The sequence below is a fragment of the Letharia columbiana genome (genome assembly GCF_014066305.1).
Source record: "Letharia columbiana isolate WasteWater2 chromosome Unknown Sc0000005_s0, whole genome shotgun sequence".
Classification (NCBI taxonomy): domain Eukaryota; kingdom Fungi; phylum Ascomycota; class Lecanoromycetes; order Lecanorales; family Parmeliaceae; genus Letharia; species Letharia columbiana.
In genome coordinates this window covers 741802-756229 of record NW_023501041.1, presented here as the reverse complement: position 1 = coordinate 756229, position 14428 = coordinate 741802, and the positions used below count along the sequence as shown (strand labels likewise).

General features: G+C 49.5%; 5 protein-coding genes across 5 annotated transcripts; 3 read left to right on the top strand and 2 right to left on the bottom strand.

Moving 5' to 3' along the window:
- Nucleotides 1–1411: 1411 nt before the first annotated feature.
- On the top strand, nucleotides 1412–2728 carry HO173_002594 (uncharacterized protein; the record flags this gene model as incomplete). Its single annotated transcript, XM_037304526.1, has 2 exons — nucleotides 1412–1537; nucleotides 1592–2728. The coding sequence occupies 2 exons, from the start codon at nucleotides 1412–1414 to the stop codon at nucleotides 2726–2728; spliced, it is 1263 nt and encodes a 420-aa protein (XP_037168619.1).
- Nucleotides 2729–7017: 4289 nt separating this feature from the next.
- On the top strand, nucleotides 7018–8292 carry HO173_002593 (uncharacterized protein; the record flags this gene model as incomplete). The annotated part of the gene is made up of 1 exon (XM_037304525.1): nucleotides 7018–8292. The coding sequence occupies one exon, from the start codon at nucleotides 7018–7020 to the stop codon at nucleotides 8290–8292; it is 1275 nt and encodes a 424-aa protein (XP_037168618.1).
- A 733-nt stretch (nucleotides 8293–9025) lies between these two features.
- Nucleotides 9026–9831, bottom strand: HO173_002592 (uncharacterized protein; the record flags this gene model as incomplete). The annotated part of the gene is made up of 2 exons (XM_037304524.1): nucleotides 9026–9426; nucleotides 9519–9831. 2 exons carry the CDS (start codon nucleotides 9829–9831, stop codon nucleotides 9026–9028), a joined length of 714 nt encoding a protein of 237 aa, XP_037168617.1.
- Nucleotides 9832–10285: 454 nt separating this feature from the next.
- Nucleotides 10286–11602, bottom strand: HO173_002591 (uncharacterized protein; the record flags this gene model as incomplete). Its single annotated transcript, XM_037304523.1, has 5 exons — nucleotides 10286–10314; nucleotides 10383–11039; nucleotides 11116–11265; nucleotides 11316–11433; nucleotides 11519–11602. The coding sequence occupies 5 exons, from the start codon at nucleotides 11600–11602 to the stop codon at nucleotides 10286–10288; spliced, it is 1038 nt and encodes a 345-aa protein (XP_037168616.1).
- Nucleotides 11603–12487: 885 nt separating this feature from the next.
- Nucleotides 12488–13654, top strand: HO173_002590 (uncharacterized protein; the record flags this gene model as incomplete). The annotated part of the gene is made up of 2 exons (XM_037304522.1): nucleotides 12488–13196; nucleotides 13263–13654. The coding sequence occupies 2 exons, from the start codon at nucleotides 12488–12490 to the stop codon at nucleotides 13652–13654; spliced, it is 1101 nt and encodes a 366-aa protein (XP_037168615.1).
- Nucleotides 13655–14428: the final 774 nt, after the last annotated feature.

Genomic DNA, 14428 nt, shown 5'->3' with positions numbered 1-14428 from the left:
CTATACGAGGTTGTACTAGACGTAAGTCTTTATCGTTCTTTGTTGGATAGGTTTAGTTGCGCAATATTTGTTGTGAGGTGAGTTCTAGGAGGAATCAAAGAGGAGTCGAGAAAAGATGATAGAAATATGCGTTCATTGGGTTTCGTTGAGGCTTTGTTTGCCAGCAAACAAAGTCAGGCTTTGTCTTCGACTTGACATCCAGATAATATCTTCGTGGTTCAACATCTTCGTGGCTCAACAAAGACCACCGAAAGGAGCCTTTTGCTAATACTGAAAGCTGTCAGTACCTATTTATGAAAGATTGTCGGTTTATCAGATCTTTTGGTTGGATACACTATCAGCGCAGTGACAAAACTATGTGCCTCTCAGTTGCCTTAAGTTACACTTTACACTTCTCAGGACTAGTCCAGATCCGGCCACCTACGTTTGAATTTTTGGCCCCTCGAGCTTTCTTGTGCTCGGACAAAGCTGGGATGAGCATGTTAACGACAGCGTGCGGAAGCCTTCGGCCCTGAGACCTCCTCTCTAGCACTTCATGACAGGATTAGATGTCAGTGCCCATATCAACATAGTGCACCTTCTTCGTAGATCCCAAGCCAGCGTTTGGACCTCGTGACCCATGGAGGGTAGTTGGAGGGAGATGAATTTCTGGGTATTTTGGATCGGATGTAATTTTCCGCACCGCACTAGGCTGGCTTCGTAATATATCCTGAGTAAAAACCCGTACAGTCACAATAATTAAGCGGAGCGTTTGGATCTCGTGACCCATGGAGGGTAGTTGGAGGAGATGAATTTCTGGGTATTTTGGATCGGATGTAATTTTCCGCACCGCACTAGGCTGGCTTCGTAATATATCCTGAGTAAAAACCCGTACAGTCACAATAATTAAGCGGGCTATAAAATGAGGAACTATGTAGGAGGAAGTATGAAAAAAGATCAGAGCATTAGATCCAACGAAGGTTGCTTGGAAATTCATAGCCTGACATTACCATATTTCTATGGCACTTCGCTTTGAGATTTGGTGAATGAAATCAAGCAAGACAGTTACCACGCAGCCGCCGGTACCGTACCGAATCGACACTAAGCTTACCTCGTTAGATAACATTAGCCACAAATACATTGGCTTCCGTTTGAATGTCGCTTTGTAGTCTGCCATCATCTTCATCTCATCCTGAAACACGATGCCAGCAGGTTTTTCGACCTCAAGACAAAAAAGGATAAGCCGTGGAGCATTGGTCCTTTTTCGTAAGACTGCCGAGTGGCGTACTCAATCTTTAGTTGTAGTCTCAAGGTCGTCTTTGCTAATGAGCAAGAAGACATTTCCCTCCCTACGCGAGACCACCAAGCGACCTCAACCACCTCTTACGATTATATCCTATGATCCTCGAGCCCTCTCAACGTCTGCTCAGCCATGGCTGACCTTGACATCGATGTGTCCCTCTTTACGAATCGATTACCGCGAGAGATACGCGACGAGATCTACCGGTACCTGTTCTTGGCCAAAAATGTCAAATGCTATGCCGAACATGTTAACCGTGTAAGTCATGCGATACCTGGTATTGAAGTTTGCTGACGTCGGCGGTGCTCATAGGATCCATGTTGTGCAAAGCTCTGGCCGTGCTCCTACTTTCGCTTTCAGTCCGCAGTTCTTCGTACTAATCGACAAATCCACGATGAAGCCATCAAAATCTTGTATCACGAGAACCTCTTCGTCGTGGTATCAAGCATTACTTTCAATCTTGATGATAATATAGCCGTTGGAGGCATAGCATTACTGTACGCAGGTGGAACAGGCAGCAAGGCACACTCCTTCGAATACTGCGCCATGTCAGTCACTCTGGAGGAAGATCCCAGATATCTCAACGTAGACTACGGAAGAATGTATTATGTGATTGCCTGCGATGATCTAGGATCATTGTGTCAAATAATGTTACACCACGACGCTACTTGCGAACCAGCTGAAGCGTCTCTCCCGGATGTCCATTTCGAGGTCGCCATGCGTCCACAACCCAACGAGAATATGATCATTGAACCAGTGTCCACTTCGGCTCAACGTCGTTTGTTGGAACCATTCACCGCTCTCCACAGCGTGCGCAAGTTCACCATAAGCGGTCACGTAAACACTGATTACAAGAACAGTGTTGTCGCGAGGCTCTCGAAACCAGCCCCGAGTGTCGAAGATACTGTCGATCGTGTGATGACCATGTCACGAGAAGCCGTCAAACTCAGTGACCGGGGGTACCATGCGCAAGCAATCCTCAAGTACATGTCAGCCATAGTACAGACATTCACCAAAAACCGGTATCTTACTCCCAAGACTGTTCTTGAGACGGGGCTGCTGGGTGGCCGGACTGAGATGTTCGCATTCAATTACCTCCATTTCATGCTAAGATGCAAGATTGCCATGTGCCATGCAAAGCTCAACGACTGGAAAGAGGCCCATTTCTGGATATGTGATGCCATGGGTATCGAATTCTTTCCCATCGAACTCGCAGAGCTGGTCTACTTGGTAGCGTGGGTGCTGAACGCCGAATCGAGCGAATCGGTGCAGAATTTCGAGAGACTGGTTGAGAGTCTGGATGAAAAACCTACGCAGTCGTACTGGCACCAGGATCTTAGTGAGCTGGAAGAGAAGATGAGGAGCAAGGAGGGGATGGATAGCTTGAGGAACCTGCAAGTAATGATGGAAGGACTGGCCGACCGAGACCGGGTTGGAGGTTGTGAATGAGAGGGAGTTGGAGAACCCAGCAAAAGACTAGCTTACAGATATTATGCTACCAACTAGTTGAATGTCAGTTCCATATCATGCCGAATCGCATTCTCAAAGCTCGAGGTGAACTTGATTTGGACCTATCTAACTCGTCACTGAGAGTTAAAACTCTCTATGCATCTCGTATGGGACTTAATGATTGCGAAAAGAAAAACATCTCCACTGTAAAAGGAGTCGCACTGAAATCGTACCTAGCGCTGACACTAGCATATGAAAGTAGGTAGTCACGGTAGGAATCAACCCTACCTCCCTCCAAGAACTTATAAGATGTCTGCAAGTGGTTCGCGTGGACCGCATCCTTCCAAGCTTTAGATGGGTGGGTGGTGGAATGGCCTGTGGGTAGAGACGCGCTATATACGCACAATGCTCTTACGTTCAGATAACGGGAACAGCTATCGGAGTTTTTGGCTGTGGCAGCCACCACACATGCGGCGGCTGGCATGCATGCTATGATACCTGACACAGTCCATAGGAAGTCTGTAGTTCGGTAGTCTCATCGTAGTACAAAGATGCGGAGGCAGTTTGAACTGTTCACTCACGCTAGAAGGACGATGGCCTCATCAGTAGAATGCGCCAGCAGTTGGACCCTTACCTTACATTTACCACCTCAGCTTCCTCCCATGTTTAACCAGGCAGTTTGATGGGCTTAGGCTTCTAGCCGCCAAAACATTCGGCGGTTTTCGGTGACTTTCCGAATCCCGTTTTTTCTCCACCATGCAGTGAGATTCAATTCGAGTATAGGAGAGAATACTGCACGTAGGTGCCACTACTAGTTTTGATAAATGGAAGTATGCTAGATCAAGAATTGGGAAAATTGACATCGGTCAAATTGGTCTACAGGTCAAATGTCTTCGCCGCTTCGTGGGAAAGGCAGAAAGGTGGACAGAGAGACAGAGAAAGAGCTGCGCAGCGACAAGAAAAGCGAAGATTTCGTTGTTCTACTTGCAGAATGTTGACTCCGATTGTTTTTTTGACGCGCCCTCGGATCATGGCGCCGTAATTTGACTGGTGCATTGTTATACTTCAATCGTCAAGGTCGTAGACGCTGGCGGATCCTGCCCAGTCTTTCTCCACAGGTACAAGCATAAACCCAGCGCCTAGCCGTGGCATCTGTTGGTTGAAACCTTGTTCAACAGTACGGAAAACCTTTCACAAGACATCCCTCCTTGCCCCCATCCACCACACTACGCCACCCTTCCTCTATGCTCAGCGAACCCTAACAGCCCTCCGCCATCACAGTAGTCCATCTGCAAGTTCTCCAGTCAGTAGTTGCCTTCCCAAGATCACAAATTCCGTCAAGAAACAGATTCCTTTCGAACAACATCAAATCAGGATCCGGAGAAATCGCTCACCTCACATTCCCACACCCGTAACAAGCAGTGACCGTTGTCGTCTCAGCACTGGCCGGACACCCGCACGGCACCGTTGTCGTTTCCAGCATCACGAACTGAGGACACGCTTGCAGGTCCTTGAAGCACTCGTCCGGGCGGACCGTCGATGTGATTGTGGGACAGCTGTTTGCGTTTGTGGCGGTCGGGTTGGAGGATGTGATACTGGTGGAGAAGCTGTTGGGAGGGGGAGGGTGGATTCCGTCGAGCGGCATGTGGGTGAGGGAGAGGGGAAGGAGACTGTGGGAGCGTTAGTGTGATGGGTTGGTTGGGTTTGGTGAGCGTGTGGGATAAGTAACCCGGGCGGGAGAGGGAGGAAGGAATAGCGGTGGAAGATATGTGGTGGGGTTGGAGGCCGAGTCATAGCTTCTTCTCCCTTTCCGCGATAGATGGAAACGAAATTTCGAAATCGTGACTGTGGAGGAAAAGGTTTCGAAAGCGCTCACCTTATGACTCCAGCGAGTGCGACCTTGAAGGCGAACATTACGGCAAGTATTCTCTTGAGAAGAGAAAGTGCAGTTCAAAAGATAGACCGATCAGCTTGTAGGCAGTGAGATCTTGATAAACTGGCTGACAGGAGAAAGACGCCGGAAGGATGTATTTTGAAGGAAACTCTTTTCAGAAATATCAAATGCGGAATCAAGCCTCCTTGATGTCGAATCTTTTGCATAATCAAATGGGCGGTGTGTCTTAGACCGTCAATGCTCGCTGGGCCACACTTTGTCTCATATCCGTCATTAGTCACATATCTCAAGTTCATTCCGAGAGAATTTCCAATTTCCGCTGTCAGCATGGAATATCCTGCGAATCTGTGGACAGGTGGAGTTGAAGATCACGATGCAAGGGGTTGATTAAATTGGAACAGGGCATTGTGTTGCTGCAACTAAATCCCATTGTACTCTGCAGCCGCCCTCAAACCGCTTCACCTTCTGCTTGTATTCAATATTCGAACCCGGATCTCCATCAGCTATCGAGGTCGTTTGGAGTACGACTTCTAAATCAAACATGCCACCAGTACTTTCCAGATCATTCAGGTACGCTCAAGGATAAGCTACTGCCAGATTGGGACATAAGATGTTGCGGATTCTTAGGAGGAGGATTGAGTCTGTGTAGGGGAAGTTCCAGGCTGGAACAGGTGGAAGAGGGATTGAGGTGCTAGGATTCCCTATAGAAAGGGTGGCGCTGGCAAGGCTTTTGTATGTCTACCACTACTTCAGAATGGATCTGGATCAAGTCCTCTCTTACGTAGTTTGCGTCACGCAGTCGAACTGGGAGACTGCTAATAGAAGCGACCTCCCTAAAAAGCGAACCGGCAAGTGAGCAAGTCTTCGACCGAAATTCCACCAACTTTCACTCAAGCTCATGCATGAGCAACCTAGAAAGCGGGATAAAACAAAAGCTGACGAAGAGAAATTGGTGGCTGCTAACTCAATCCAATCGAGTTCAATCAGTGACCGAATGCGACATCAAATCCTGTCACAGCCTTAACACACTTCTGAGTCATGTCCGCATTCTGAATATACGTCTGCCTCACCGAAGTCATACCGCAGTACAGCATCCCCACCAACTGACCATGGGCATTGATATCCTACATACCCGATCCCCTTGGCAGCATACAAAATGCTTGGGCAAACAGGTACACATACCACATCAATGATTATAATCAATGATTAAAATCAAGTATGCGTTCACTTCCACCTAGTGAGATTTAGAATTTGTCGATGGTGGGGTCAACAGGCATCTTATTAACTCTGTATGCCCGTGTCTCGAGCAACTTTTGACTGGAAATTATGCAAAACCAGCCAAAGACATGGTAAATCTGCTTACCTCTCGAGCCAGCTTGGATATCTGACGGGACTGGATCGGCTTTCGGTAAGCCTTTGAGATTGGAATACAGGCTGCCCCATCTTGTTCGCTGGAAGAAGTGCAATTGCTGCGCGGGCGGAGTAGGTCTCTGTTACGACAAGAATTTGCATACAATCTTCTGATCGATCTCAACATAGCTCATGACTGTGCTTTTCATGTGACACGCAGAGTTCAAAGAGGACAGCTTGACGTGACAGAAATCGGAGTTCGGAGGTAGTACGTGATGTGGTAGAGTATACCCAAAAAGTCTTCGAATACAGCTTTTCAAATCGACTTGCGTCAGTCATGTTTGATTTCTCTTTAGTTGTGCCATTCATGAAAAACTCGCATCACATGCACATATAGGGGCCCACATAGAGCGTATATAATGACTCCGAAAGAGACGAAATCGAATGACGAGCCATTGACAGGTGCAAAACAGTTGGCTATATAGATCGTACTGGACACCTGTCTCCTACCCCTTGCAGGGGTCCTGACAACGGCCCGAAACAGGGGCATATCCTGTGACCCACTAAACCCCCGTCCCACGTGGCGAACTAAGCAGACATACTCGTATACACCGCCTTCCTAGATACATTTGAGCAGATGATCACCTCAGATGGCGGACACGAGCCTATCTCGGCCCTCACCCATGGGAGGATTCTCCAACGTTATTCGTCGCTCCAACTGATTGATTAGCTATTGTGGGATTGTCTAGGCTAAGCCCATAATCAGCACGAAATGTTGAAGGCGGGTATACACTATCCAGCTTGCAGTAAACAGATAAGAGCATCATTGAGCAGATGATTGGAAACGTTTCAAAGGTAAGCATGATGCCAGGCTTCTCTGAAATCCGTAGGATTTTGCCCGACCGATGAATACTGTGGTTTCAGAGTGGGTTGGCGCTAAGCAACTTCCGTTTCGCCCAACCCACTCTTCTTTCCCTTCCCATCTATCTCTTCCCCAAGTAACACATAGATTCAAACCACAAAAGGAAATCATAATACAACCACAATGAAGCTGACAGACTTTCCAAACGAGATTCTCAAGAATGTCGTCGCCAACATTCCCCTCAACAGCGACCTAGCAAGAGTCACGCTTGTGTCACATCGTTTCAAGAACCTCACCGAACCCCTCCTCTACCGCATCGTTCACCTGGACGCGGAGCCACTCGAGGAATGTCCAGTAGGATTCATACCCACCCTCAAGCGGACAGACCAACTCATCGCAACCCTGAAAGCGCGTCCGGAACTCGGCAGATACACCACCGCCTTCTCCTTGAGAGTCACCCACTTTCCCTGGTACCACAGCTATCCCCAGATCAGCATCATCCGTCGCATGCCGGGACTGCGCAAGCTTTCATACGACCCACCCGCTATTCATGGCGGTGGTACCCCCACTGAATGCAAGGACCTCACGGCCCAACGGTTCGATTTCAGTCATGTCACGAACCATTATAACGCAAATGGTGGCCGCCTGTGGTTGGAACTTGGCGTCCCCTTGGAGATCGTAGCCAAGCACCTTTGGGGGCCATCGGTACGGAAGGTACAGGCCGAGAAGCTCTTCTTCACGGATAAATTCGAGCTTGAGAAATGTCTTGATCAGCGTCGAATCCGTGCTGGTCTTTCGGCTGTGGAGGACCTTCGATTCCTGAATTGCTGTCCGCGCATCCATGGCGATTCTGTAACGGCATTCCTAAACGCTGTCATACACTTGAGATGCTTCGTTTTCGAGATCAAATCACCTTGGGAGCCTCTGATGGTGCCCAACGACCCGGCACACGAGATTGATCTCAGACCCGCACTGCTAGCCCATCTATCAACAATCGAAGAACTTGCACTCTCTACAACGGGCCATGCTCTCAGGAATTACCAACCGGTGCAGTCTCCTGGTTCATTCGTCCAGTGGACCGCCCTCAAACGGCTAGCGGTGCCTTATGCCACGCTGTCTCACGCCATGTTGCATGAAGTCCTACCACCACAGTTGGAAGAGCTCCAGCTCGAAAGGCTGAATTGCTGCGAGGAGAAGCCAGCCGGCCCGGAGGATGATCTCGTGTTGTTCCGGGAGCTTGCGAAGAATAAGGAAGTGTGTGTGCCTGGGCTCAAACGTCTAATCTGGTGGCTCCAGCATCCCTCCGCACAAGATCCCAACGACCATAACTTATTCCAATTATCCGTTGTTGAGGGGTTGGGGCTGGAGACATTCAAGAATGTGGGCGTGAGGTTTGAGTGGATCTCAACACCCTTTTTCAAGGACACACCGTTTGGTCAACGACTATACGAGTGGTGAAAGGTAGACCAAACAGGACGGCAAGCATCTAAAGGAATTTGCAAGTTTTCATGCAGTCTTTTGTCTTTATACGTCCCACGCCGGGCCCTGGCCCAGAAAATGTACACTGCGGACACCTGAGCAAGAGCTAGACAGTGCGAAGGCAAGGGCAAAATGTCGAGACAAGGTGTACCCCCAAGAGCTGGCAATGCTAGCTTTGTGAACAAATGTGTGCAAACAGCCAAGATACTGCGTTAACGTGATGCAAGGCTAAGCTCGGCAACGATCGTTTCCTGAATAAGCCTGCCGAGATATTCCGTCAACGTGTTGCTAGGTGAACCCAGCCAGTTCAGATTCCAAGCTCAACTCCGTCTGATAGCGCCACCTTATCATGGATGGGGCCGACTGTGGTAGTCGATAACGATATGTCGACAGCCCAAACAAATTGTCAACACCCTGAGGTGCTGAGCCAAGGACAACAATCCCTCAGCTTGGAACTTCTCGATATCGCCATTCACCCGAGGTCGGAGTCCACTACAGACCCCGACCGCTTATGCGTCCAGTATCACTGTTTCCCCAATCCCTCCATCTTACCCTTCACCCACCCCTCCCACCACATCGGCTCCCTTCCCAGCACCCACCTCATCACATTCGTACTCCCCACCAACCCCCCGTAGTTATAATAGAGTAGCAGCCTCTGCGCAACATCCCTCGTGTGCGGATTCTCACCTAGACCAAACATAGTTTCTACAGGCTAATCTCTCTCCATAGTCTTCTGAAACGGCATCTTTTCGACTTTGATGTCCTTGCCAACGACTTTGCTCACTATTTTGCAAACTCCGCCATAGTCCATAGGCGGAGAGGTGGAGACCATTCGATAAGTCGCATAGAAATGGTCCTCGCGCCGATCGAGGATAGCGGATGAAGCTTCCGCGAGATCGTACAGAGACGTGTAGCAGAAGGGAACATCGGGGTTCCAAAGCGCGCGGTAAACCGGCCGCTCGTCAGATAGTATCTCCCGGATCGGGAACGGGTCGATGAAATTGGAGGGTTGAAGGATGGTGTAGGGCAAGCCGGACTCGATCAGTGCTTCCTCGACGTAGCGCTTGCAGACGTGGATTAGGAGTTTGCGGAGGCAGGGGTGCAGGACGGAGACTCGAGTAGGTGAAGTGTTTGAGGTTGTTGGTCAGAGCGGCGTTGATCATGCGATAGCTGCAACGGGAGCTGGTCAGCGAGAGAGTTCGTACGCGTGAGTAGAGGAATGTTGGACCCGATCTTTGTTTCTCTCGGATGGAAAGTTGGTTTGACATGATACACTGCTGTGATACCTTCTAGTATCCTCTTACAGTCATCTGGCTGCGTCAAATCCGCCAGGACAACCTCGATTTGCGCTTTAGACTCGCCGGCATATTTTTCGAGGAGCTGTTGGCGGGAAGAGTCATTGCTGACTGCTAGGCGTAAACGCTTCCTTTTGGGGAGCAGGAATGGGATGAGCTGGTTACATGGCTTGCCGTTGGCGCAGGTGAGGAGGATGATGTCATTTCCATGGTCGATAGGCATAATGGGAGACTGCTGTGTGGATTGTGGGTGGTGTTGGTGTGGCTGTGAATATGGATTGAAGGCGAGGGACGGAGGATAAAGTGGCGGACGAGAAGAAGCGTAGAGCGACGTCATAATCTCATGCCTGATATCATCATGCCATGAATGTGAAATGCAGGGCATTGCGTTCGGCGCGGAAAAAGGGAAGGAAGAGATGTTGCGGCATGGGATCCGCCGTAGAGGAGATGAGGAAAAGGATGAGATCAGCCTGTCAAGGTCCTTGATATGAAGACAGAGCTATCTGATAAGGAAATTTCACAAATATTGCTTGCTTTCGAGGATTTTCGGAGAAAGGGAATACAACAAATCCTTAGAAGGCGGTAAGGTCAGGCCCATTGCCAAATTCCAAATCCCATATCCGGGGATTAGAGCATAACCGCCTATGGTCTTTACAGTGGAATAGTTGCGTCCCTATCTATGGGTTCGACTTGACAAACTCGACACCTGCAAGTAGAAATTAGTCGTGGTGCGCTTCTAGGAAGGAGGGTTCAATGCTGGCGCGGAAGACATACCTTTCACAATATTTTTCTTTAGATCTTTCAGGGCAACATCCAATAGTTCCTGTTCCTTGGGTGTGATCTTACCCACATCATGGATCTTTTCTACCCCATTTGGTCCTAGCTCCACCTTCGAGGCGAAGAAGTCGATGCCTTGGTCCTTATATAGCGGGCTGTCAACAAACGTGGGCTCCACAACGCCCTTCTGTCCCTGAGCAGCCTTGAGCAAACTCTCGGCGAAGCGAGCACCAGCCATGGCCATCGAGAGCGTAGCTGATCCAGCACCGTCCTTTGCCTTCACAACCTCATCACCGCCAAATTGCACACGGAAGACGAAGTCATCCAAATCCTTGCCCTCAAGACTGTATCCCGATTGGCTCAAGAGTGGCACGATCGTGGCACCTGAGTGCCCTCCCACAACCGTGATGTTCTCATCAGCGGGATCCGTGCTCTTGTGTTGCGAGATGAAACGGCTCGCGCGGACGACATCCAGGGTTGTAACGCCGAAGAGACGTTTGGGGTTGTATGTGCCTTTTGCCTTGAATATCTCGGCGCAGATGGGGACAGTGCTGTTGACAGGGTTGGCGATGACCAGAACGTTGGCATCTGGGGCGGCGTCTGCGACGGCTTTGGCCAGATCCCGGACGATGGAGGCGTTAGTGTTGAAGAGGTCTGTGAGCGGGCTTTGTTAGAAGACTGTTCGGAAGTGGGGGATAGACGTGTATGGGAAATGAGAGAAGAACGGCACCATCGCGGGTCATGCCTGGCTTTCTTGGTACGCCGGCGGGAATTAGGACGATTTCTGCACCAGTGAGAGCTTGTTTCAAGCCATCGGCATCGGGTTGGTAGCCGGTAACAACGCTCTTGGTGTTGATGTGGCCAATATCAGCGGCGACACCTGCCCTCAAGATCAGCGGTGATCCATAGAGTATAGCTTCTGTTGCTGACCAGGTCCGCCTTTGATATCGTATAGGGCAAGCTCGGTGACCCGAGGGTTCAGCTTCATCAGCAAGGATAGTGGCTGTCCAATACCCCCCGCACCACCTAGAACGGTGACTTTGGATGCCTGACGAGCACTGTCAGTGCCATGATGAGTTTTCGGGGGTTGAGCTGCAGCCATTGGGGCTGGCGGAGCTGTAGGAGCTTCGTACTTGTCTGACTGTTGCTGAGAAAGCTCTCCTCTGGCAAGCGCCGAGAATAGGCCTAGAGGCAAGCATAGTTCTTGAAGCAAGCATAATGTATACAGGTAATGTCGAGCTTAGTTTGAGTGGAAGGATTGAAGCAATTGCAGGATGTGAGATGCGGTCAAATGGGTGAAGAGAGGAAGCTTCGAAAGGTCGGAAGCTCGGCAAATTTCGACATTTTTACCGCGCTATGCCAAATCGACTCTAGCTGCAACTGCTCGAACATTATCACCTTTTTCACCCTCTCCGAGATACCGTGGATATCTTTTCAATCCTATCCTGACGCGGCACGTCATGCACCAATGCTGGTCTGGGGTAAATTTACGCTGGCTTGGGTTATACTGTAGTACATAACCTTGGAAGCACGTCTTTTATTTACGCCATCTGGGTCATCTGTCGCTGAAATTGGGACGAAACCCAGAGATCTCAAATCTGTTCTGATACTTTCAAGTCACAAGATATCCCAATGATACACCACTAAAGGACTATGCAAGGAGTACGCCCCTGTACGTGCCGTATGATATCATTGGGTAGGCGCGTCATTTCCCACCGATTCGTACAGATCGGCTGTTCGTGAGAAACAAGGTAAGCGAAACTCTCGGTAGGTATACATTTTGTAGCGTTCGTCGTTGTTGTTGTTGCGTAATGCAAATCGTACATGAGAGGCAATAGCATTGGTGGAGGCTGTCGCCTGCGGCAATATACTTCTGGCTTTTTGCAAGAAATTGATATTTCCGACGTTTCAAGCACTTAGCATCATTGCTTGCTGCTAGTCGACTAATCCGACCTGTCTGTGCGTCTGATTTAAATGAGAACTTCAGATATTTTTTTCACCCATCTTTCCCTCGAAGATTTCCCTCAAATCAAGGGAGAGACGGAAATTCGATACCTGCGTTGCTTACAGGGCGGGGATGTGTATTCTAAACCATCGCTACAATGCTTTTCAAGCTCCTGTCACTATTGCTCTTCGCTTTGGCCCTCTTGCATTCAGTCGGTGCTGAGGACACGGTCAGCAGCGGCAACTATCTCATCCATCTGTGCAACTCCGGACAGCCTGACTCCGAAGCATCCAAGCTGCAAGACCTTCTGCCACAGGTGTACAATGGATTACAAAAAGTGATTGCAGACCTCCAGCTGGGCACCGCTTCCACGCATGGTTACAGCGCGTTTTTCAAGGACGACTCGAGCAAAGCAAAAATACTGCGAGTTTATCAGAGAATGGCCGTTGGTGCTAGTGTCGCGTTGGGCGGCCAAGGCCGCAATATCAATCCCATCACTATACGACACCCAACCTTTGTATGCGCCAACAACGTCCCAGAAACCGACCTCCTCTACCAACAATGCATGCATGCGCCAAACAGCCCACTTATGAGTTGGATGCGGACTGAGTTGATGCCTCTCTGTCCGTTGTTTTGGACAATCAAGAAACAAGCAAGGCTATCTGATTGTCCGCTAGTGGTAGCGAATACTTTAACCCCGAACGATGATCGGTTACTCAAAAACCAGGAGGCTCTTCTTGTTGGCAATCTGGTGCATCTTTATCATCGAGTTTCTGGCGATATGGTTGTCACTATTACGGACGCTTCTGCGCTGAATGTTTCGGAGTCCCTGAAGCATCCGCCAAATTACGCCCTCTACTATGCATGTGAGCACTTAACGTATCTTCCCATTGAGAAGCAGCAATCTCGCTAATATTTTCCACGCTTGGCAGCCGTGCAGGCTGGCTGCACCAACTTTCCCAATATGCAAAACCCACATGACGAGTTGCGCCACCTACTAGAAATATGCGCCAACTGTAGCGAATCCAATACTACACTACCAATCTATTCCGAAATACCCCCGTCCGTACCAGTACCGCCTGATCTCAACACCTTGCAGGGTTTCTGCAATGATGCAGTGTATGCACCAAACGCGACTGTCTGTTGTGATGAGAGCACAGGCCTATGGATGCCAGCGCCAGTGATAAGAGATGGGCCGGCAGCAAGCTCGGTGAGCGCGAGTTGTCCGCAAAATACGGGAGGAACAGGAGGGGCGGACGGAGGGAGTGGAGTGATCAACACAAGGAGAAGGAGGATGATCAACTCAGTAGAGGCACGACTGTAAGCATTACTTGAGGACTAGGGAATATACCGCGATCCATTAGGTCCACTGCAGCGGAGTTCGTCGAAAGCCATTCCTGAGGGTTTCTGGACGATTCTGCTGTCACATGTGGAGGAGGTTGGGATGACGTCCCTCGCCAGGACGCCATCGGTCACTAACCGCTAGAGATTTGATAAACGTGTTGCGGCTCGTGCCCAAATTTTCTATCATTTCGCTCCTGTATGGAGCAGTCACATTTGAAATCCGGCTAATCCACATTTTTGTTCATCAAACAAATTTGAGACTTTTCACCCTACTTTTCAACTGAGCCTCTGCCAGTTCGCTCGTGGAAATGAATGTCATGACGTTGCTACCGGATTCAGCCGTCTTGTTGCGGGGACTGTTCAGTGTGCATGCAGCTTGCCATTTCTTCGCCTGACAGATCTCCAAACTTTCGCACCTTCTATTCCCCTAGATCCAAATCTAGCTTGACGTCCAAGAGAACCCCAGTCTGCTGGAAATTTCATCTAAAAGAGGATATAACACACCTTGAGACATTTCTTGGCACAAGGCTCGACTGGGGTCAGCCATGCCACGGTACTTGTCAGGAACTTGCTTTGCCACCAAGCTGATACATCCATTGCGAAACTACTTGTAGATCACGACGCGGACATCTATACGATAGCAGAGGAAGAATGGCCAAGTAACGCGGCTTTGACATATTCCTCTCCTCATCAAGGACGTAGTCCGATGCGCTATCAACACCAAGAGCGGACCAGAGAACAGCATTTCACATGC